The 23,864-nt window shown below is 40.4% G+C and overlaps 2 protein-coding genes across 2 annotated transcripts; both read left to right on the plus strand.

Moving 5' to 3' along the window:
- Positions 1–706: 706 nt before the first annotated feature.
- On the plus strand, positions 707–9,874 carry LOC125893160 (C-type lectin domain family 4 member E-like). Its single transcript, XM_049583710.1, has 6 exons — positions 707–1,210; positions 3,061–3,171; positions 6,684–6,815; positions 6,921–7,072; positions 8,634–8,755; positions 9,115–9,874. Exons 1-6 carry the CDS (start codon positions 1,126–1,128, stop codon positions 9,275–9,277), a joined length of 765 nt encoding a protein of 254 aa, XP_049439667.1. The 5' UTR covers positions 707–1,125; the 3' UTR covers positions 9,278–9,874.
- Positions 9,875–10,266: 392 nt separating this feature from the next.
- On the plus strand, positions 10,267–22,324 carry cops7a (COP9 constitutive photomorphogenic homolog subunit 7A). The gene is made up of 8 exons (XM_049583709.1): positions 10,267–10,338; positions 14,470–14,592; positions 16,985–17,060; positions 17,802–17,890; positions 19,454–19,656; positions 19,777–19,882; positions 20,224–20,393; positions 21,756–22,324. The coding sequence occupies exons 2-8, from the start codon at positions 14,470–14,472 to the stop codon at positions 21,793–21,795; spliced, it is 807 nt and encodes a 268-aa protein (XP_049439666.1). The 5' UTR covers positions 10,267–10,338; the 3' UTR covers positions 21,796–22,324.
- The last annotated feature ends 1,540 nt before the right edge of the window (positions 22,325–23,864 follow it).

Here is a 23,864-nt window from a genome sequence, read left to right on the forward strand (position 1 = left end):
AAACTTGGCAACGATAGAGGTCTAAAAAGTACGACTCAGCATTAATCAGCACTCTGTGTGTGTATGTGCTGAGAGTCATTTGTATTCTCTTCGTTAGCAGAGCAGCTGCAACAATATCACCTCTACGCCACACACACACCAGATGCCCACTCTCTTGCTCCAACAGACTGTCAATTTTTTTTTTTTTTTTTTTTTTTTTTTTTTGAAATTTTGGTATATGTCCCATTTATTTATTTATTTTTCTTGGCACCTTATTCCCACAGCCATTGTCAGCTCTTCTTCTCCAAGGTTTTGTTATTCAAACCAAACTAATTAAAGCCGAGGAGGATTATTTAGTGTTCGTGTCTGTGTCCATTTCTGTGACTACTGAGCCAAAATCTGTGGTTGCACCATCCTCACAAATTGTTATGAATTTGTGTACTTTCTCCATGATTCACAGCTTGGCCTTGCTTTCTTTGCAACACACACACACACACACACACACACACACACACACACACACACACACACACACACACACACAGCTCCCAGCTGCTTTCCTGTCATGACCTTGTCGCAGGTCCAATTTTACTTTTTTCAAATTAATGTCAGGAAATTGAAGGCACACACTGTTTTTCTTCAGCTATTTAAAAAAAAAAACTTTCTCTTCTGACTCAGACGCCCACAAAACGTGCAGAGTCATCTATCACACATCTGTCAGATCCAGGATCAGTGCTCCTTTCCAAGCAGAGCTCGGGAGTGAAGAAACTACTGGATTATGCAATACAGGGCAAGCTGACAGTGCAAGACCACAGCAACAGGCAGAAATACAGCACACAGAGCAAACAAAGTGAGGAAAGAACATCCTGTTTTGGATTAACAGACTTTCCTCTTTTCCAGAAAACACTTAACAGAACGGTGGAATTATTTAGTTGTAGGTACAGGACAGTTAAACTGAGCACATTTGTCACAGCACTGCAGCAGTGTTGCGGGCAGGGTGGACGTACCTCGATAAATCAACCAGCAGGGACAAATTTAATTTCAACGAGAAATATTGCTGCTTGGGAGAGAAGATACTGACGCCTTCAGGGACCAGAGGAGGTACAGTGGAGAGAGAGACAGAGTGTTAACAAGGGCATCGCAGCCATGGATAGAGACAACTACACCGGCCTGCAGGAGTTCACAGAGGAGCCAACAGGAGGGAACAGTCTCATTCACGAGCACAGCAACGGTATTTTAAGATTAAATATGTGACAAAGATACTGAGAAAATCCTTGTGTGTAAGAGCCAGTGGTGCAACATAGAGTACACATACACTTAGCTCTGTACTCAGTGACAGTGTTTACTTTTCCTCTTTGTGATGCAACCTCTGCCTCACTACATTTCAGAGGGAGATATTATACTTTATTGGACTCCATTATATACATCAGTGAAAGAAATATTCAGATTCTTTACTTAAGTAAAAGTAGCAGACTACTTTACTCCAGTAAATGTTGCCTACTGTGTATGTATTACTCAGGTATCAGCAAAATGTGCCTAACGTTTAAAAGTTCTTACTATACACGGAATACATATACACATGGAAGCTGTATTTTAAAGGGACAGTTCACCCCAAAATCAGAAATACATACTCTTCCTTCTATCTTTTTATCATGCAAGATTGTTTTGGTGTGAGTCACAGAGTGTTGGAGATATCGGCCCTAGAGATGTCTGCCTTCTCTCCAATATAATGGAACTAGATGGCACTCGGCTTGTGGTGCTCAGAGCGCCAAAAAATACATTTGATAAACTCAACAGCAATGTCTCTTTCCAGAAAGCATGACCTGGTTACTCAAGATAATCCACAGACCTTGTTGTGAGCAGTTTTAAGTAGGAACTATTTTCTTTCCACGGAACTACACCCACCAACTACCATTGCGCAGAAGAAAGCATGCATCTACTGCGAGCTATAGCACCACTTAGCTAGCTAACATTACAGCTCAGCTGAGGAGGATGAAGTGATGTGGTTGGCAGGTGTAGTCCAGTAGAGAGAAAATAGTTCCTACATGAAACTGCTCACAACAAGGTCTATGGATTATCTTGAGTAACCGGGTTATGATTTCTGGAAAGAGACATTGCTGTTGAGTTTTTCAAATGTATTTTTTGGCGCTCTGAGCACCACAAGCTGAGTGCCATCTAGTTCCATTATATTGGAGAGAAGGCAGACATCTCTAGGGCCGATATCTCCAACACTCAGTGACTCACACCAAAACAATCTAGACTGATAAACAGCACTACAAGTAAGAGAAAAAAATATGTATTTCTGCGTTACGGTTTGGGGTTTTGGGGGGGGTGAACTGTCCCTTTAATGTTGTAGCTTGGTGCATTGGAGCCGGTTCCATTTATTTCATATTCTACATCGGGTGGTTTATCTACTGTATGACAACAGTTACTCAGATTCTGTTCTGAGGTGTAACTTTGAGGTAGTTTTACTTAATTTGAGTGGCCTTATGGCATTTCCACTTCCCTTCAATTTTTGACAGTTTTATTTACTTTACAGTTTGAGATTTTACACGCAAAACATATCATTTTATAACATATGATGCACCATAATAAATCAAACTATCAAGACTGTGAAATAGTAAATCGTCTCTACCTACTATAACATTATAATACTGCATATATGTGAATGCATTAGCAATAAAGGTAATTTGCTGCCTTATGAGAGCTTTTACTTTTGATAATGAAAGCACATTTTGCTGATTATATTTCTATTCTTGTAATTGAGTGTTTTTACAACTGTGGTATTGCTGCTTTTACCCAAGTGGGGGATGTGAATACTTTGCTACAACTGAATCTCTCTACATGAATACAGAGCACATGCATTTTTGTGTCTGTGTGCATATTCGGCAGCAAGAGACTTGACCTAACTTTCCAGCAGACGTTCAGTGTTATCTTTTGGGAATTGTAAATGTTATGAAGATAAATTCCGGTCAAATGGCTCTGCTCCACAATGTTCTGCACTTAACACAGCTGCACCAGAGGATTAAAAAATGGTGAATTGACAGCTTCCATGCTGCGGACTGTTTTGTGTCTAATCAGGCTCCCAGGGACTGAAGCAGGGCGTTCACTGTTTGAGGAGTCGGACTGCTCTCCTATTGCTTATTGGCTTCTTGGCCTCCATCTGTGCCAACATAGCACTCACTGTGCTCTGTAAGTATAAACAACCTCCTGTTCTTCCTGCCCTCCAGCCTGAGTATGTATATCTGCCTGTCTGTCTGTCTCTCTGCCTGTGAGTCTCACTCTCGCTGATTATTCTCTCTTTATTTCAGCTCAGTGCGCTTTTGGACACCTATAATTGGCAATAAAAAAGATAAAGCGCTCTCTCCAGTCCGGTGAGGGTCATGTAATAGAAAAAGCACAAAAGTCCATAATTGTGAAATATTTCTCCTGCAGGGCCAACAGGCTCTGGCAGCTCTGCCTGATAATGTGCTTGTGAGGACACTCTCTCATTTAAAACAAACACCACTGGGGATGTACGAGCCTGATCTATTACCACCACCATGGCACACACACACTCACACACACACACAGTCACAGCCATAGACACACACAGAGAGGCTTTTGAGTACAATTTTAGTATCTGAAAATGATGACTTGCAACAAGAGAAGGAAATAAAAAGAAACATCTAACACTTTCTATGACAACTGGATCTGTAACATATTGCAAGACTCTCAATAGAGGCTTACTTTATGAATATGGCATAGAAGCACACATAATATACTTTATCATGATAAATTGGCTAATATTCCCAGCAGTTAAATATCACTACCATGGGTCAGGTAAGGCGGTAATGTAAATGTTTTCTGTTTAGTTAGGTGGGCTCTTTATTTGCTCTAATGATACATTAGCTGCACAGTAACACACATTTGCTCAGTGGTGATCCTAGACTCTAAGGGGCGCCAGGCAAAGACGCCCATACATAAAAATGATGGTCAACGACATTAAAGACCGTCCTTTTTTTTACTGCAAAGGCACATTGGAACTTAAAATTTAACAACATAGGCCAAATCACACTGTTTGCTTACAATAACTTCAAGGTAGTTAACCCGTGTCACGTACATTAAATGAAAAGGCGCTGAGCAGAAGCTGCCTCAGTTGGTTAGTTTACCTTGCCATCAAACAGCCCTGTCTGATGCAGAACAGAAGCCACAGAGTGCTCCTGGGAAGACGTCTTTCTGTATGCTGACGTGGAAGTTAGCGTCACCCTGGTTCCTTCATCAAAAATCAGTGGGATTTTAGATTGGATTTTGGACTATTGCAGAAAATAAGCTCTTTGGCAAACAAATGTTTATGATACTGACACACTCTTTCATGAATTTTTAATGTAAATGGAATTGCCAGAGGTAAAAAGCTAATGTTAGGCTGTATACGAACTACACCACGGTGCCATGACCTCGCATTGCCCCAAAAGCACAGCTGTAAAGTCGTGGTGGCCATGATGATGTTCCAAAAGCTTCAAAGTCCCTAAAGCTTGTAAAAACCCATTTAAAAAAAAAACATTGACTTTGAGACAAGAGAAAATGTTAACTCATGTCTGGGTTTTAGAGCTCAACCTTGGGGCACTCCATTATCTTAAAGCCAAGAGACTCTATTGACAAATACAGTTGCTGGTCTACCGTCACCTTGATTGGTTGGTGTGTAAGATAAAGCGAAGAAAACATTCTAATTATAGCGCACACTTAAATTGATATTGATTTGTTTGGTATGTGGTTCCTTTTAGGTTCTTGTTTTTTTCTTTCGTGGCTAAAACATGTTTTGCTGCAGCCTGCATACTGGTAGGTTTGGTTAATGAGAGACACAAAGCAACACAGTTTGTGAAATAAGCACAGCAGAAACGTCAAATTGGTCGGACCACCATGTTTAACTATGTATCTTTAAACTTTACAGTTACAGCCGAAAAATGACAACAGAAATAAACAAGTGTGCCGATTTCACATATCTCCACAGTTCCCATCAGTGACCAGTCTTCCACCCAGAAATGATTGTTGTTGTTAGAGCATTGTCAACACTTACACTTAAATGTATAAATATGAATAAACACAAAACACTGAAAACAAATCCACATTGTTAAACCTAAGCCAACTTCAATAATTCAACACTACAAGACAGTTACCGTACTAAAGACAGCAACATACATCTTGAGCTGGGATCAATAATTGTCTTCCTGACTCAGAGAGACTCAGCAGCCAGCCACACCTCTTTTTGGACATCCAAAACATTTTAACAATTTATTTATGTCCACATAAAAAGAATCAATGCAAGGACTCAAATAATGAACTTGCAGTGGAATACATTTAAATCATGTACGAGTGACATAAGTTTCCACAACAGAAAACATAGTAGGCTACTCAGTTGTCAGGGATACAAGTAACAATGTCTTTGCCATGCATGGCTGCTGCCAGTGATGGTAGTAATTTGCAAGATGTTTAGCCTGATTTTTTTGGCATGCTAAGATGTTGAAGTCCTCTTAAGACCAACCTGTGAATGTGTCTGAGGCTGCCAAATTTTAAAACAAGTAGTTTCCAACTTTAACTCATTTGAGATATTTAGGAGTGGTTGGCATTTAATGACCTTGATCATAAAGGTCCTCTTTAAGTTAGAGGCAAAGGTGCGGACTACCTCTAAATCAAGCACATTTTTGGACTCTTCATTAACCACTACAACATCTGGTGTGTTGGCAGATATTTTTGGGGGTAAATGGAGGTGCCCCCCTGCATTTGCTGTATAAAAAATGCAGCACATTTTAACATCTGATTTCACAAAGATACAGTTCACAGCAGGGGTGTGACATGATGGTTTTTGTGGTATCTAAGTATGTGTGGGACACCTTGTGTGAACCTCAGTGCAGCACCTGCACCTGTGTTTTTACATCAGCAGGCTTCCCACTAAATGTTAACATGTCATTAGTTTTATCAAGAACTGCTCATGTCTGTAATACATGCTAACTCTGATGCGATTCACTAACCACAACAAAACTTTCTGCTTACAGTTAATTAAGATAAAACGAAAAGACAGTAAGTAGCTTGATCTTTAATTCCTCTGAACCTGACCACTTCGTCAAGTCTCAAACTCATTCTGAGATGCCGTCTGTGTCTGTGACAGTACCTTTCAATGAAAGCCACATACACATGTACATATTATCTGTATTAATGACTTGTATTACATCAATTACTCTTCTTAGAAAGCATCGGGGATATGTTTTTTTAATTGGCAAAGGGGAGTAAACAGAGGAAACACAAATGTGGAAAAATAACTGGCAATGAAACCAGAGAAAGTTCATATTGTAAATGATCATTTTTTTTCACAGCCGCAAGGGAGCTCATATAAACTCAATTATTTCAGCAACAGCAGCAATAAAACCTGAGAGATTCACAGACTGTACAGAGGAGCATCATATGTTGGAGGATGGAGAAGTTAGTGGTGGATTAGAAAACACAACAGTATGAAAATTACATTAGATTATAGTTGTGCTTTTCTGGGTGGTGATGCAGGTCCAGACTGAAATATCTCAACACTCACAGGATGGATTGGCATAAAATTTTGTACAGATGTTCATGTTCCCCAGAGGATGAACTGTAGAAACTTTGGTTATCCCTTAACTTTTTATCTATCACCATCATCAGATCAAAGATGTAATGTCTCTATCTATCTTTCTTCTCAGTGATTGGCAGGCCGGTGCCAGGTGCCCCCCTGGATTCCTCATCTCTGGGTTTTAAACTGAACTCGGTGCAGAAACGTTACATCCAGCTGTGTGAGGACTACACCGCTCTGGGACAGAGCTGTTCAAAGACAGGTGGCAGGATGTAGATCAAACGAGTACACGATCTTCATTTCCGGCTGTCTTTGATTTACTGTTAACCCTCATTCCTTTTTATCTTGCCCTCTCTCTCATTACCAGTGAAGCAGTGCAGGGCGTGTCCTGAACAATGGATTCAGGTCGGGGATCAGTGCTACTTCTTCAGCAGTAACAAGCTGGACTGGCTTCAGAGCAGAGATAGCTGCGCAGAGATGGGCAGCCATCTTACCATACTGCACACCATGGAACAACATGTGAGTGTGTGTGTGTAAGCGTGGTGAGTGTGTGAAGTGATCACAACTCACTGTATCAGCAAACTCCACAGACAGAAATGAACACTTTGTCTGCAGAGCCCTGCTGACCGGCACAGGTGTTCCTCGTTCCCCTTAATTGGGTCAGTTACTGTGTGTGTGTGTGTGTGTGTGTGTGTTTGTGCGTGTGTAAAGATGGGAAACACAAAGACATCTTCACAAGGCAAGGTCACTTCTCTGCTCTTTATTTTTGCATAAGGATAGTTTAAGGTTAGAAGTTAAGGTCCTTTTTCACAGCAGACATTTCACCTTGTCATGGCAGGAAAAGCACAGCTGTTACTAATAACATTAACGATGGCTCTGCTTTATTTTAGCATCCCAGTAAGCCATAATAACAGTGTGACAGTGAGCCAGCATGCACAATACCAGGACCCTGAAATTGAAGCAGCCACATGGAATTCACCCGTCATTAATTCCATCATTTACACTCGTGCGCTTCCTACCGTGACATGTCCAAATTTCTTCCAAAAAAATCAAAAATAAATAAAAAACAAAAGAGAGAGAATCCAAGCTACAATTAAACTACACACATAATCAAAAAACATGACTACCATGACTTACTGGAACACTTGAATAGAGCGGAGCCATTATTGATGTTATTGTTAACACTTTTCTTGCTATGACAAGCCAAAATATCTGCTGTGAGATGTAACAAAGCAGTAGAGCAGACAAGGGAGTGACAATAAAGTGACACTTTCAACAAGTATGATAAGTTATTTTATGACGGAAAGTCACCAAATACAGATTTAAGAATGTAAATATGCCTTAAATTTTAATGTTAGGGTTAGGGAAATTACACAGCAGCACTTCAGAGTGTTAAAGATGTGTGTTTCGGTTGCTGTAAATGAAGATCCTCACCAGTATAATACCACAATGAGAAAGTGTGTGTGTGTTTTGAGTGTTTGTATTGTTATTGTATTGTGTTTCTATAAAGGACTGTTAAAGATTAAGTCTTGATCTAAGGGTTTAGTTTAAAGGTCTAGTGTGCAGGATTTAGGGGCATCCACTGGTGGAAATTAAATATGATATTCATTACTATGTTTTAATTAGTTTAGAATCACTTGAAACTGAGTATTGTTGTTTTTTTGTGACCTTCGAATGAGCAGTTTATATCTACATATGGAGCAGGTCCTTTTTCCACTGAGTCCCCACTGTGCCCCCCCCCCAGACAACCCTCAAGAGGATGAGTGGTTACGGAAATGAATGAATGAATGATTGACTAAGGAGAGAGAGCAGCCAGGCTCAGTATTTTGTGTGATGATCTTGGACTGGCCAGGTTCAGGTTTCAGCTCACATGAGGTCAGTTTGGTTGTTGAGAACTCCAACTCTTGGCACATGGGAAAAGTTTTGCAACCTCATCACCAGATGCCTCTGAACCCTACACACTACTAGACCTTTAAAATCTGGTTTGGGTTAAGGATTTAGGGTTTGGGACAAGGGCAAGAGTAAATCAATGATTTACCAACCTTTGTGTTTGTGCGTGCGTGTGTGTGTTTAACTTCAGGACGCTCTGGAAAAAGAAGCCAAGAAAATCGGCGGATTCGATTACCACTTCTGGATCGGCTTGTCTGATATAGAGACTGAAGGAGACTGGAGATGGGTGGACAACACAACACTGCAACACAAGTACCATCTGATTTTAATATCTAAAGCATTAATCATGTATTTGTTTATGTTTATATTAAAACTGCTATCCTGCATTCATTTTAAATTTTGATGACACTGAATAAACTGTCCAGGGAGCACCTATACCATCAAAAGCACAATAACAAAAAAAATCATAAATATGGTATAAATAAAGCTACAATTGCACCATCAAATGAAAGACAGACACACAGCAATCAAAACCTGAGATAAGTTCAAAAATGTAACCAATGAATCAAAGGCTTGGGTGAGGTGAGCCTGTTTTTCTCGTGTCCGAATTGTTGTTGGTATTAGCTTATATCCAATCTATCTCTGATTCCTCCTCTCTCCCTCTGTCACAGTTACTGGGATCAGTGGAGCTCAGAGCCAAATAACCACCAGTCAGGAGGGGTACATGGAGAGGACTGCGCCACCTTAGACAGCCACGCAAAGACATGGTTTGATGTTCCTTGTAATCACATTTATAAACGGATCTGCCAGATGGATGCCATTCAGCTCAACTGAATCCTCACACTGAAGATACTGCACAACTGGGAAGTCTGGAAACCTAACAAGGTTGTGAAAAAGCCCAATCTAAAATGTTTGATTGCATGTTTGGGGTTATTCGCACCATATTTTTTTTAGAAGGTATAGTTGGTGAAAATCTGTACACTGTGTTGAGGAAACTGCAATACTGTACACTTGTTGTCAAGCAAATCTAAAGGACAAGGACATCACATAACATTTTTGGGAGTGTGTCCATTGTCAATTAATGAGTCAATTATTGAATGTACTTGTGAGATATTTCCCAATGACTTTATTTGAATGTCAGGCCATTCAGGTCTGACATTAGAAAAAGGTCTTCATATTGCAAAACTGAATGCCACGAACACTGTCTACTGTCTCTTAGACCTTTGGGCATGATTGTTGTCTGTCTTCGATGTTCATCTTCAGCAGAGATTTGTGCCAATTCACATCTTAAAACTGACCTGCAAAATATTTTACAGTTAACACTGTAAACTTTATTTTTTGGGTTGTTTTCTTTTCAGGATTACTGTTGCTTTTATGCACTGCTTTATGTGTTTGAGATGTTTATGTCAATAAAATTTTCTTTTTACTATATTCAGTCTTGTGTTTACCTTTTTGTTTTTACAGTGCCTGGCATACACATGTCCATGCAGCCTACTGACAACTCAAATCCAAATAAACACTCTTGGATTGTTTAATCTGAAGGATTAAAGTATTATAGACCAGACAATAACTAGACAGAGTCAATGCAGTCAAGGCTTTTACCCTTTTTGCGACCCCTCAGATTGATCTTGGGACTCTTGACCTGAAGTTAGTCAACCTCTGCGGAACAGCCGATATTGATCTCGACTGTTCCACATGGTTTAAATCAGATCACCGCTAGATGACGCTGTTCCCTCTGATCCGCTGATACATCTGCTGATTGACAGCTGCACTTGTCCCACCCACCCCGGTTCACCGTCCAATCAGCGCTTACGTTGCTTTGTTGTTGTACGTGTGCTGACAGCGGAACTGAACAATCGAGAGGGAGGCTATCTGCTAGAAACCAACACAACAAGGTAAATTTGAGCACACGTAGCCGTATTTTAACGCATTTACAGAGATATTTACGTGCGTATTTTGTCTCTCAGTTATTTGCGCAGTGTAGTTGTGTGATTTAAATCCCCAGAAAGGCTTAAAATGAACTGAGGCCTAACGTCAACGGATAAGTGAAGCCTGACGGTTGATTAGCCGTTAGCAGCCGAGCTAGCATGACACATTGAGCTCGTATAATAATTAACACACATTTTAATGAGAACACTTCATCTAAAAACAACTTTGTACATGAAATTATGTATTTTATTCGTTAAGCACTTCTTCTGCCAATTGCATCAATGTGTGTTGACAGATAAGGTCAGTGATTTTGATGTTAGCCGGTTAATTTAACGTTAGCGGTGCAGCTAATGCTAATACTAGGGCAGGGGGTAAGGTTGAGCAAGCTTCGCTCAAATACTTACGTCTCCACCGTCCTTTTGGTTTTGATCATTTTAATATGTAAGAAACAGTAAAGTGTGTCTGTCAGCCGGTGTTATAGGTAACGTTACTAACACAAGTCTTTTACTGTGTAAGACTTCAAAGTAGCATCACAGTCTCCCTGTAAGGATGGTCGTGACGTATGTGTAAACACGTGTATGTTACTGAAAATGTGTAGGTTTTTTGTGTGTTTTTCTGTCTTTCAGCACGTTTACTTCACCACATCTGTAGTCACAGACATTAGAAAGTAGAAATGATGTTGACACCCTATTGGCAGCAACAACAATTTTACATAATCAGAGCCTTTGACTTTAAACTCCCAGTCAGGCAACTGAGGGAAGAAGAGAGTACACTTACTTTGTGTATCTTGTTGTGTAATATCCATTACGTTAGTGCTGGAATGATTAGTGGATTATTTAAACAATCGATTAGTAGAAGTTACTCAACAACAGTTTTGTTGAGCAATTCATTGCTGAAATCATCTACAAAGCTAAAATGATAACTATTTTTTTTTCCTGATTATCAGAGTGATTGCTGTTTTTCTGGGCTTAAAAGAAGTTTGAATTTAATTTATTTGGGTTTTAGACTGTTAAATTGATCAAACAAGCAATTTTGATGACATCACCTTGACCTACGGTAAAGTTGTGAGAGCATTTCTAATTGACTACTTATGCACTGTATCAAATAATTTAAAAGATAAGTTACTCATGAATTAGTAATGATTATAATTGTTTGTTTGTAGTCCTAATACATGGCTACTTTTAACACTTATAGTACACAAGAATATACTTTGAACTCACAGTATTTTATGCCATAACAAACACAAACTGTTTATCATACAGCCATGTGCTCCTTTCGAAAATCATAAAGAAATAAGTAACACTGACTTACACTCTGAGAACATTTTCCAGGAGCTTTACCCTTTCTCCTGCTCCACTGCATTTTTTGGCTTTTCTGTCTTTACAGTAACAGTGCTTTCACTTGGCTGGAACATTGCAATAATCTTATCACCACTGCCCACAAGCAGTTAATCCCTCAAGATACAGTTTTACCATTTTGTTTTCCCTAAAGTAGCTTCAAGGTCATTCAAGTCATTGTGCCCCAGATTGTCCCACAATATCATTTACTGTATATTCTGTATCGCCTTGTTTCAACTCTTCATTGAAGCTATATAGTGTTGACACTGAGGGAAATGTTGAAATTCAAGACTCCGTGTTTTTGGTTGCATCATTCCATCCACTAGAAATATTCTAGATGTGTTGTGTCTCATTTTCCCCAAAGTCCAGAGTGACATTTTTTTGAATGTCTGAGATCCTCACTTGAATTTTAATAATGTTTTGTGGGCATAAACAATGTTTGGCTGTACAGCATGAGTTTGTAATGACTGATCCACTGCAGACTGCAGGTTGATTAGGGTCCTCTCTCTTGCTTGTATGGAGAGAATATGAGTTATAATTCTGTTAATGATCTGATCATCCTAAGTGGACTTGCTCATTAGCAAAACAGCACATATCTGTCTGCATATCTGTTGAGACACATCTAAATTCATCATTAAAATAATTCAACGTATCGCGCTTCATTCCATTAAAATCTCAAGTCTGAGAGGTTTTCAGTGATCTTCAGAGCTATTTAAGGTCCATTTTGGTTGAAGAGGATTATGGGAAAGATAGATGAACCACCTCTTATTAGAGCTGAGAGTCTGTTGAAGTAAGTGCTACTTTGGTGAATTTGGGGTATGATGTACTGTACAACAGTGGAAGCTTAGAGCTACTGAATTCATTTTTAAATTGTTTTCCCTCTATCTTTGTACCCTTTTATTATTTTATTAAATGTTTTATTCAGATGTATTCTCTCACTCTATTTTTAATCTAAATCTTATCGTAACAGTACAAATAACAATAAAGCAATAATAATGGCAAAATATTAATAAATGCTGAATGTTTTGAATAAGGAATGTGGTGCCAGTTGTACCATACAAAGAGAACAGAAGGTACCATAGTGGCATTTTTTTATACAAATTATTTTGTTGACATAATATTGGCATGATACGCAGTTAAACATTGATGACAATAACAGGCTGAATGAACTGAGAAGCGTGTTTAGCAGCAACAATGTAGTAATTATCTAAGCTCATTACCGCATGACAAAACAATTTTTCACACAGAGTAACTATGTGTCCCTTTGCACTTGGGGATTCTTGAAATTATTATTAGTTATCTTTTAGTAATGTTAATATTTTCTTCGAGTTTATTTGTTTTTATTTTGAAATCTCAGAGGTCACCAAGATACTGAGATCTGAACAGCTGCATCCTGCATATTAAGCAGGTCCACATATTCCTCCAGCCATCTCTCACTGATATGCAGCCAGTTCTGTCCTCCTTTAAAATTCAATAGATATACACAGATGGAGGCAATCCAGCTTCATTTGACTTTTGAAAATTCATGAAATTAATAGAGGTACTGTTTCTGAAATGGTGTAGGTTAATGTGTTTGGCTGCAACACATGCCTGCTCATCTGTTCCGCTTGCCTGAGAATGTCGTCTTTATACCTTTTTGATGGTGGTCCAGTGGGACAGCATATGGAACATGTGCATGCGTGCATGTAGATTTATCCGATTTAGTATGATTCAAATTATATCAGCAGCCTCAGCACTGATGGTAATAAATAAGAGACAGTCAGACTAGTCTTAGTTCAGCAGTTGGTATCCAGACTCTGTTTTGCTTTTGAATGGCCTCAGGTAATAAAACCAGTCTGATGCAACTGCAATAATTTTACCATGTATCTGTAAGACTGAGCTTCCTTTGTGTCCCAAGATGTGTCTACTGGGATTAAGATATCTTAAAATATCACTTCAAAGTCAACAGGACAGCTCCTCGCGTTGGATAATTGTCAGTTAAGACACTTCTGAATTGGGAAGAACACACAAGTAGAATCAGACTGACATCCTGTCCAGGCTATTTTTTGTATTTGGGTAATTTGTACTCTAAAGCTTGTTGATTACAAAGCCAGAGTTGGGCACAATCAGGAAATGGTCCTGGTTTTTTGTTGTTGCTTTTTCAGGATTTACTTTATGTAAACTAAATACCTGCTCGAGACGCAGGCAGATCTCTGCTCCTATTTAAGTAATTATTCTGGTGTTGCCCTCAGCCCAAAGTGCATTTGCATCGTTTCTCTATGCAGGGAATGGGTTTTGATGAATATACATGCCGTGCTTCGCATTCATTACATTTGTTGCCCGCATCAGTGCTACCTAGTGCAGCTACTCTTCCACTATCCAAGTAGCTCTCCAGGTAATTTGAGGGTTAAGGGCTTCGGTCAAGAGCACTTGGCTGTTAGACCTTAAATGAAAAGGGAGTATTGTTCATTCTATTCTATGTCCTTTGAACGGGCCACAAGTGGCTGGACTATTATTTAGAGGGGAACGACAAAGACACAAACATCCTGTGGAGGCTTAGGGTTCATTGATAGTGGTTTTTTTTATTGTTTAGTATTTATGAAAGATTGTGACATGCTGTCCCGCGATGCCTTTCTTCAGATGGCACAACCAGGGCGGCAACAGAGATGTAATTTCCTTGATTTTCTACTTTCCACAGAACTCTGGTGCTCTTATGTGTCTCTCCGTAATACTTTTGTCTAACCTGCTAACCTTTTTGTCTCCTGTGACCCCTGGCATCAGATGGAGGTGGAGCAGCTCCTGTCTCTGTCAGGCTCAGCACTGGCCCAGGCTGTCAGCTCCCTGCTGGAGACCCCAGGCCTCTACGTCTTCTCTGACATCCTGGAGCTGCCTAATGTCAGAGAGGTAAACACACTCCCTCACAATCCATCTTCCTCACCCTTTGTGTCTCGGGACCTTTTCAGACCTGGCATGAAAAAAATCCATCTTAATCACAACTAGACAGTAAATCTCACAGGTGTACTGTCACATTCAGAGGGGTCGGTGATGCATGTGACCACATTCTTAATGCAGTATCAACACACTCAAGTGTATTCCCCAGTCACACTGAACCACATTCGTCATGTATGCATGTGGAAATGTGTAGCCTATACGTTTGGGCATCAATGATGTAATCAAAGTCACGACTCAGCTCCCAATCAACACATCTATATATAGAGTTTCTGGGCATGATGCTGCTATCAGTTTCAAAAAGTACATCACCAGCATCATGCATGTGTTGTACGTCAAACTTGAATGAGAATACGTAGTTGACACCCTATTTTGGAGGTGAAATGCTGCAGTTAAATTAGGGTAGGACTGTGCAGCACTATTGTTCCATTCTGTAAAGAAAGCCCTGGAGAGGATGAAGAGAAAGTCACACCAGGAGGGATATTTACCAAGGACTTGTGTTCGTTTTATACAGTAAAACAGTAGAATTGTAGATATATATTTTAAAATTTACTAAAGGACCACGCTAAGACAAAGCAACACTGCTGGAGAATGCATGCAGACAACTTAAACCAGTTTTACACTAAGATCATGCGATAAGGCTGCCACAAAATCTGTTCTTGATGCTGCCTGTGCTTTTTTTTATACAGAACAAAAAACCACTGGCATAATGCAGCCCCACTGTGTTATTTTAGATAGCATGCCGACATCCAAGGCGCCTATAAAAGATATGACTTAATGTGTGTGGTTTTTTTTTGTGGAAGCATTTTTCAGTTGAAGCTGAAAAAGCAGAGATATAATGGACAATGGGCCATAGTGGAACTTGCATCAAAGTCTGGCACCAATGCAAAATTCAAATGCTTTCACAGACATAATGAAACTTATGTTAAAGTGTCCTTGCTAGCATCTAAGAAAAAAGTGGCATGATGTGTACACAACAGCGTCGGCCACTAGTGAGACATAACATACATGTCAGCAGTGTTTCTAAACAGTAACAATGACATAATATGGTAATAACAGACATTTACTCTCCCGGTTATATTGCGGCTGATCTTGTACCCCCCGCCCCCCCCATGGACATTTGCATCTGCTGTTCTTCATCTTTGAGTTAGCTGCTAACTGCTTTTTAAATCTCCCCGAGGTGGGTCGCACACATAACATGCCGTCAAAGCAATGCACCCATCTTGTCCTGCCGGCTGTCAGTTCTCCACAGATAGCGATTTGGTGCTATTACTATCTCTGTTGCCTGCTTAAAAGCAAGACAACTCTGTTTCCCCCATTCTATGATTATATGTTTTATACAGATTGGTGAGGTGGAATAACAGCACAAAATTTCTGCCTTGCAAAAGGGGCTATTGCTTCAAATCAAAGCTTTACCACTCAGTGTCCCTCAGTGGTTTTCTGCTTTAATATGTCTTTTTCCTGACCTTTAATAGCTCATCCCAGGTCCAGTCAGTTATTCATTTACTGCAGTGATGTAGTTAGTCAGTGGAGTTTTAAAGTCAAAAATCCTCCTCATTGATTTTCTCAACTCATACTATTACTGATCTTTAGTTAGGCTGATAACATTGGCTATTTATAATATTTCTTCACATACAGTGTTCCTCTTGGGGGATGAATAAACGCTTGCATTTCTAAAAGTGTCATCTTCTCAAACATTATTTGTGGCTCTGCAGCAGAGAACATTTTCTTTTGCTCGTCACTGATTTCCAGACATTTTCGTCAATTTTTATTATCATTTATGAACTGCAAATGAACTGCAATTGGGCTCATTCACATCGCAGTGGAAAAATTGTGGTGGCACAAAATTTTGCACTCTAGGTGGTAATTTTTGCTAAATTTAGTAGGACCCCTCCCTCCTGGTGTTTAGTGTAATAGGTAGGGGGATAAGAAGCCATACAGTAGTGCAGTTACATTGTTAGATGAAAGTCTGGCAAAAGAGGGGACAGACACCAGCTGATGGCTTTGATTCGGGCATAAGGAAACATTATTGGAGTGATTTCTCTGTTGTTTGACTGGTGGAACAGGGATCTGAAATCTGATCAGATGGGGCCAGTCGAGACAGATTTTGATGCAAGGTGTTAATGTAACTCCTCTCAGTTTAATCCAAGTATGATTAAATTTAATTAGTCAGACCTTCCTGTGGTCCCTCTCCTTTACTCTTTCTCCCAGTCTCAGCAAGACCTCTCCTCAGAGATGTGCAAAGATAAAATGCAGTTGTACAGTTCTTGTGTAGAGAGTCTCATTACTTCTGTGTTCTGCCACATCATTTTTTTTTCTTTCCCCTCATCTTCCCTCTACACCACAGCTGGAGAATGGCCCTCATGCACCAATGTACCAGCTCCTCAACCTCTTTGCCTATGGAACCTACTGCGACTACAAAGGTATTGCAGTGGCAGCACAGTGTAAATAAGTAATAGGGCGCCCCTGCAACTCTTTTATTATGAGCTGTATTTCTTTGCTGCAGGGCAGGCACCTTAACACCCTCACCTGAGACACTGCAGGCAGGTTATTCACCGACAAAGTTACTGAAACGCTTTTATCTGTGTGGGTAACTTTTCATTAAGCGTTCTGATTGGCTGATGATTGTCTTTGTTGCAGCAGCAGCAGCAGCACAAATGGACAATAAACTAATCTTTTGTGACTTAATTTGCCGTTTGTGTAATGTGAAGTTTCAACAAGAAGTGGAATGTTAATTATGTCTAATTTTATGCTGAACATCAACCAATAGCCTGGAAAAAGAATGTAGCCTACTTTATTGTTCCCTTCCCTTTTGAGTCACACCGACAGGGAGCACATTTACTTTCATAGAGCTGTGTAGTGGACCCCTTAGAGGAGCTGTCAGAGCTGCTGTCTCGGCGGGTGTGAGTCCTGTCACCAGGGGAGCATGGCAGCCGGAGACAGTCACTGGAGATCGACTTCCTCCAGACTCTGTTCTCTGGCTGCTTAAAGAGCTCACCACTCACCCGCGTGTCCCTGTGTAACATTGCACTTCAAAGTAATAAGAAGTGCCTCGATTATGTGTGACTATTTGACCCCTCAGTAAAGTGACACTTACACACTGCCCTGGTATATTTTCCCCATTTTGTCTCTTTTTCATTTCATGTTCTTGTCTGCTGCTGTAGAGAGAGCAGCCTCTCTTCCAGAGTTGACCCCAGCGCAGAGAAACAAACTCCGCCACCTGTCCATCATCAGCCTGGCATCCAACCTCAAGGTACTGGTTCTTTCTTTTCTCTTTGCGGTTTTTGAAAAAGTGCAGAAAGGTGCAGATGAACTGTGTAATGTTTTATTTGTCTCAAAAATAAAAAAGAACAGTCGAGATGCATCAGTTTATGGGCGGATACCCATGTTCAGCCTTGTGGACTACCATCAGCAAATAAGCTGACAATTATTGATGGCAGTGGCCGATGTTTTTCTGTTGTGTTACATCAGTTTTGCAAAGGTTAAAACATTATGATGAGTTCAAGCTTTATGTAGTAAACATGCATGTTGGGTGAAGGTAAATTAAAACATTATCATGATGTGTTCAGACATAATCTTGTCTGGCATGGTGTCGTATCTCTATCACTGCTGAGTGAAGCCAGTTGGAGCCAGAGCTGATAAATACACGTGACTACTGCAGAGCCATTTGATCCAGGAGTGGATGCTGATTATAACCTATCCCATCAGAGGCAAAAGACAGATGTTAGCAGCTGTTAGTGAATTTTTTGTGCAGCGGTAAAGGGCTTTAGAGAGTGAATTATGACATGTCATAGTAAAAAGGCTTGTGAAGCAGTCATTTTTAAAAGGATGTTTATAATAGAAAGGTTATAAAGGTTATATTAAAGGTTGTTTCATAAATGTGTATGATTGAACTGCTCAGTCAGATAAAGTATAATGGAGGGCTGAATGACTTAAAAACAGTTCAGTTCTTTTTTTATAATAAAGATTTGTTTGTTTTCCTGGCACAAAAGAGGGAGTGAATAACAAAATAAACACCAACGACAAAAAAAACAATGTTTTCAATTGTTACTTTAAACATCAGTATCTGCTGAGAATTTCACAATTGGTGCATCCTTAGAAAAAAAAAGCAATTTATGAATGATGTGTTAACAGTTTGGCTTTTAATATGGCATGTTAACCAAATTTTTCAAAAAAGTTAATGTGTGGTTGGCTGTCATTTTAGGCTCCTAGATGTTTTTGTATCAGCTAAATTAGAATTACACAAAAGACAAGCCTTTCAATCTCAAGTTTCTCACCAGAGTTACCAGCACAGCCAATACTGCTCGTCATTAGATTTCTTATCCCTCCCTCTGTGTGAGTGATAAAGTATTAAATGTTCCTTTATTAAGGCATCTCTCATTCCCAGCTTCTAACCATACTGCACATCTCCTTATGCCCTTTTCTTTCTCTGCTCCTGATAAATAATTGATTCATTATTCTCACCAGCTCTGTCCCTTTTTTTTCCCCTTCAAACTTAATCTCACTTTCTACTACCACTGCTCCTTTCACTCCTGCCCCTGTTTTTCTCCTTTAATATGTCACATGCTTTCCCCGAATATAGGCTTGAACTCTCTAATTGCCCAGTGGAGGATAGTTAAATTCAAAACTCTCCTTTCATCTTCCTCTGGCTGTGACATTTAGACAAATAGGCAATTTCACTGTAACATTTTATTGTCATTTTCCATCAAACCGTTAAAGTGGAATCAAATTATCTGCCTGTATACCTTGTTTTTAAAAATAAAAAGAAAAGAAAAGAGGAAGATACGTAAAGTTTCTCATGTCTTTTTTCCCTCAGTGCCTGCCGTACTCACTGCTCCTCCAGCAGCTCGAGCTGAAGAATGTGCGGGAGCTAGAGGACCTGCTGATCGACGCCGTTTACTGTGACATCATCCAGGGCAAACTGGACCAGAGGAACCAGCAGGTAGAGGTAGACTGCAGCGTGGGTCGTGACCTTGGTCCCAACGAGCTCCCAAACATAGTCAACACGCTGCAGGAATGGTCAGTATCACCTCTGTTTGTCCGTGCACACACTTTAGATTATCTGTGGCTCAATTATTAGTTTGTCAAACTCGCACTCTGCTTTCTTCCCTTCCTCCACGCCTTTCTTCTCTCTCTCAGGTGCACAGGGTGTGAGGCAGTGCTGTGTGGTATTGAGGAGCAGGTCTCGAGGGCAAACCAATACAGAGAGAGCCAGTTGAAAGTCAAAGTCCAAGTGGAAACAGAGGTTAGTCCCTCATCTCATCAGTCCTCACTTCTCTCACTCTTTCCCCCCCAGAAAATCCAGTAAATGTGACTCTTCCCTCTTCAGCATCTCTGCTTTGGTGCTTCTAGCTGCTTGTGGTATTTTAGTTTCCTCCTGACTGCATATTTCATTTTTTGAGTTTTGTTTGAGGGTAAACTCATACAGCAGAGTGTTCATACCTCTAACTTTAAAGTATAAACATGCTTATGTATGAGTTTACCCTCAAACCTTACTATTGTTTTACGACAGACCTGAAAACCCGTCCTTTCACTTGCCCTTCTCTTGAATTTTTAATTTTTAATCTGTCTTCACTTTCCCCTTAGGTGTCAAACCTACAGAAAACGTTAAAGGCCAGCGCCGCCTCTCCGTCGTCAGGTCCCGCCCCCGCCGGAGCTGCCTCCAATCAGGACGCAGACCAACCCGCAGAGCCACGAGACCCCGCCTCCTCTCAGGAACCCCGACAACCAGGCAAAAAAAGTTCAAAGGTGAAAGGGTGAGTAATGTCACGTCACCTTTTTGTGCTGACTGTGTGGACGTACGGGGCTACTCACAGGCAGCCGAATGTTGTCGACATGAATAAAGTTCTCTGGGTGTTCTGGCTTTTAAACAAAAGGGACCACAAAGAGTTTGCATAGAAATTGCATTCATAAAGCCTGGCCAAACGTTTCAGAAATTGAACACATAAAATATGTTTGGCCATGTAGAATAATTTGCTGAAATGTTTTATTCAGAATTGTTGTTGCACTGTTAAATCAAGTTGAGGGTTTTTCAAGCAAGAAATGCTATTTATTCCTGCAAGTCACAAAATTGGAACAAAAAAGGCTGCATGTGGAGGTTTTTTCCATTAAGATTCTTTTATTGCTGCTTCTCCTTTTGTTCTGTGAAACACTTTGTTACCGCGGTTTTTGAAAGGTGCTTTATAAATACGAATTTACCTAGTTATAAACAGAGCACTATAAAGACTCTACTTCAAACACTAAATGAAAGCCATTAGTCCAATGTTCTTGTAGAGAGCAAAGTTAATTCAACACAGAACCGCTATGTTTCTATTTTTTCAATAAACATTAAAAAGCCAGCTGCCGGTGTAAGTGGTGTGTGCGTGTGTGAGAACGTGTGTCTGCATGAAGAAGCTTTATTATCACATGCACATCAGTGTTTTGCACCAGTGTTCTAACCCTGCTATCAGCGACTCTCTTCCAGTTCTGCTTCCATCCGGCCCAATTACCGTTGGCTAATTTCACATCTGTCCTGGATTGTAAAATGTCACTGGATACACAAATGCCCCACGTGCTCTCCTTCTGAAAGAACCGTTCCCCCCTCCAGTGATCAGACAAGATGTTTTGCTTGTCTGGTGTTTATGTTTGTTGCCGGCGAACAGAAAGCAGTGATTATTTTCTGGCTGCCTGTCACATTTTGATGAAGCGTAGAACCATATAATTTTCATCACTCAGCACTGCACTTCATTCAAATGAAGATCCACTTAATGTTTTGAAATCCAAATTAATGATAGCTTAACCTCAATCCCCGAATTAAAAATGAGTTTTGACACCATTTCTTTATAAAGCTATTTAAAGGGTTGGGCTGATAGTGCAGCGGTTATTATTAGAAAAAGGTTCTTTGCTGAAATTCTTTTTAATTTGCAGAAATAGAAAATCCACTGAGATCAATTTCAATGCAAAGATACTAAATACTGACATTAGATTTTTTAACACAAAGACACTGTTGCACCGTGGTTGCATCAGTAACATGCTTGTTTAGTTGTGCGAGTGGAAAGTAAACATGTCATTACAGTATTTTGATAAATCCCAAACAAAATACCAACGCTGTGTTTCTCACTGGTATTTTTCCCACTTAGGCTGCGTGGCAGTGGGAAGATCTGGTCCAAATCCAACTAAAGACAAGAGACTGAGATGTGGAGACGGAGGCACTGATAGACACTCACTGATTAACGGACACATGGACACGTTGACGGATATACGGATGTTCACGGACACCTTCGTCTTATACACACTCGTCACAGTAAAACCAGGAAACTTCATGGGAACTTTTCTTTTCACCACGTCTCACCTTGACGGATTCGGAAACAAGCACTGGCTGATGGAAAATGACAGGTGTGACATCCACTTTTGCAGTTGTTAATAGCCTAACTGGCGGACTGTCAGTGTACACACACACACTCACATACACAAGTTTCCTCTAACACATAAAGACACAACAGTCTGCAGCAAGAGTCAGTTGCCTTTGACCAGAAACAGGATCTGTGTATTTGACGCGTATGTGTGCATCTCTATTGGTTTAAAATGTTCTTTTAGTTTCGATTAATTCTTTGTTGCTTTGTTGTTGTTTTTTTCTCTCTGCTGAGTTGAGACATGTATAAAATCAGAATATAAATTGTCGGGAAATAAAACGAAGCCCTGTACTTACCCTAACTGCCTCATTAATGTCACTGTCACTTCTTTTATTAAACGCACTTCAAAGTGCATCTCTGGAGGGTGCACAGCTAAATGTTAACTCGCAGAAGGGGGCTACCCGTTAGGAGGTCAAGCCATTAATTAGGGCATGTCCCCAAAGAGACTAATGTATTATAGAGCCGAGGCTTCCCCTGTGCACAACCAGCATGGCTACACACACATCCACACACACACAAAGTGCATTCATATTTCATATGCGTATGTTTTGCCCAGAGCTTCTATTTCAATGTCAAAATTGCCTGTTGAAATTGCCTGCCACCCTCCCTTGTACCTCCATCACACAGTCAAAATTGCCTTCATCATGCCCGCCATGTCTGTCTTTCACTCTTTTGATTCTGTTTTCCCTAAATTGTCTTCATCCTGCATGACATTAATGGTGGCAATTATCTGACCAGCAGCAACAGTGAGAGGGAAACAGAGAGGGAAATTATGATCCTGTTTGATTTAACCCTGCATATTTCTCCACCCCCTCCAACATCCCTCCCACCTCTATAAATAGCGGTGTTAATTTCAGTCAGTGTGATTGAGCTTCGTTGGTTCGCAGTTTTTTACCAGATCGGAGCTGTGATTTCTAACAGCTGTTCACCTCTCCAAGTGTTTGTTAGTCAAAGAGGGTGAGTTGGCTCGTGTGTAATGTGGAGAGAAAGTGGCAGGTGAGTCGAGTGTGTCACAGGTGTGAGCATGTGAGTCATGACTGCATTCATGAGATCACACCTAACTTCTGCATTTGTTGTTTGTCAGTCGCGCTTTACAGAATGCTGCAACGTCTGCTGGCATGTGTCTCGTAACTAGACGGTCATTAAAACTTCAGAGTGGAACGGAGCCAATCAATTAGTTTGATTGATCAGTAAAATGCCCAGAGGAGATGGAAACAGTAGCTGTGCGGCAGGCTGCTGGAGAATCTCAACACACAATAGTGGCACTTCTCCTCTGGCGCCCGCCTTGATTTTATTGACATTTGTTTGAAAAACTGTACACAGAGGAAATTCTTGCTTAGCATGCTGTTAATCTTTCTGAAGCGAGAGGAATCCATATGAGGTGAGGAGATAAGGGAAAGCTTCAGACACAAACAGCCGCCTTATTTTTCGCCCCCTTTTCAGCTGCTCCTCACTGCTAAAAAACATGATTGGCACATGCAGCACTTTTTAATGCCAAGCCCATGGTTCAAAATCAATGCAAGCCAGGGACTAAATGTTCACTTAAGGGAGAAAAAGATTAGGATACAGCGGTAGCTATTAAAATGCACAGTGTAAGCTTTGTCCTTCCCATAAAGCATTGCAGATCGCACAGCTCCCAGGGGAATTCATTCAACATGCATAGAAATAACAGAGAGACGCAAAGCTAAAACGCCAGTGTCGAGTCTTTATTGAACTTCCATGGTACAGAAAGACCACATTTCTACAGGAATGCTACCAAAAAATCACAAGACTGGATATCTGGAGGATTGCACGAGCCACGCATGATGCCACCAGCACTATGTCTGTAGTGGAAAT

The sequence above is a fragment of the Epinephelus fuscoguttatus genome, linkage group LG8 (genome assembly GCF_011397635.1).
Source record: "Epinephelus fuscoguttatus linkage group LG8, E.fuscoguttatus.final_Chr_v1".
Lineage (NCBI taxonomy): Eukaryota > Metazoa > Chordata > Actinopteri > Perciformes > Serranidae > Epinephelus > Epinephelus fuscoguttatus.

Coding starts and splice junctions, on each gene's coding strand:
- cops7a (XM_049583709.1), top strand. CDS start 14,470: ATGGAGGTGGAGCAGCTCCTGTCTCTGTCAGGCTCAGCACTGGCCCAG. Junction 17,061..17,801: donor AACCTACTGCGACTACAAAG/GTATTGCAGTGG, acceptor CTGCTGCTGTAG/AGAGAGCAGCCTCTCTTCCA. Junction 19,657..19,776: donor GTCAACACGCTGCAGGAATG/GTCAGTATCACC, acceptor TCTCTCTCTCAG/GTGCACAGGGTGTGAGGCAG.
- LOC125893160 (XM_049583710.1), top strand. CDS start 1,126: ATGGATAGAGACAACTACACCGGCCTGCAGGAGTTCACAGAGGAGCCA. Junction 1,211..3,060: donor CATTCACGAGCACAGCAACG/GTATTTTAAGAT, acceptor GTGTCTAATCAG/GCTCCCAGGGACTGAAGCAG. Junction 6,816..6,920: donor ACAGAGCTGTTCAAAGACAG/GTGGCAGGATGT, acceptor TCTCATTACCAG/TGAAGCAGTGCAGGGCGTGT.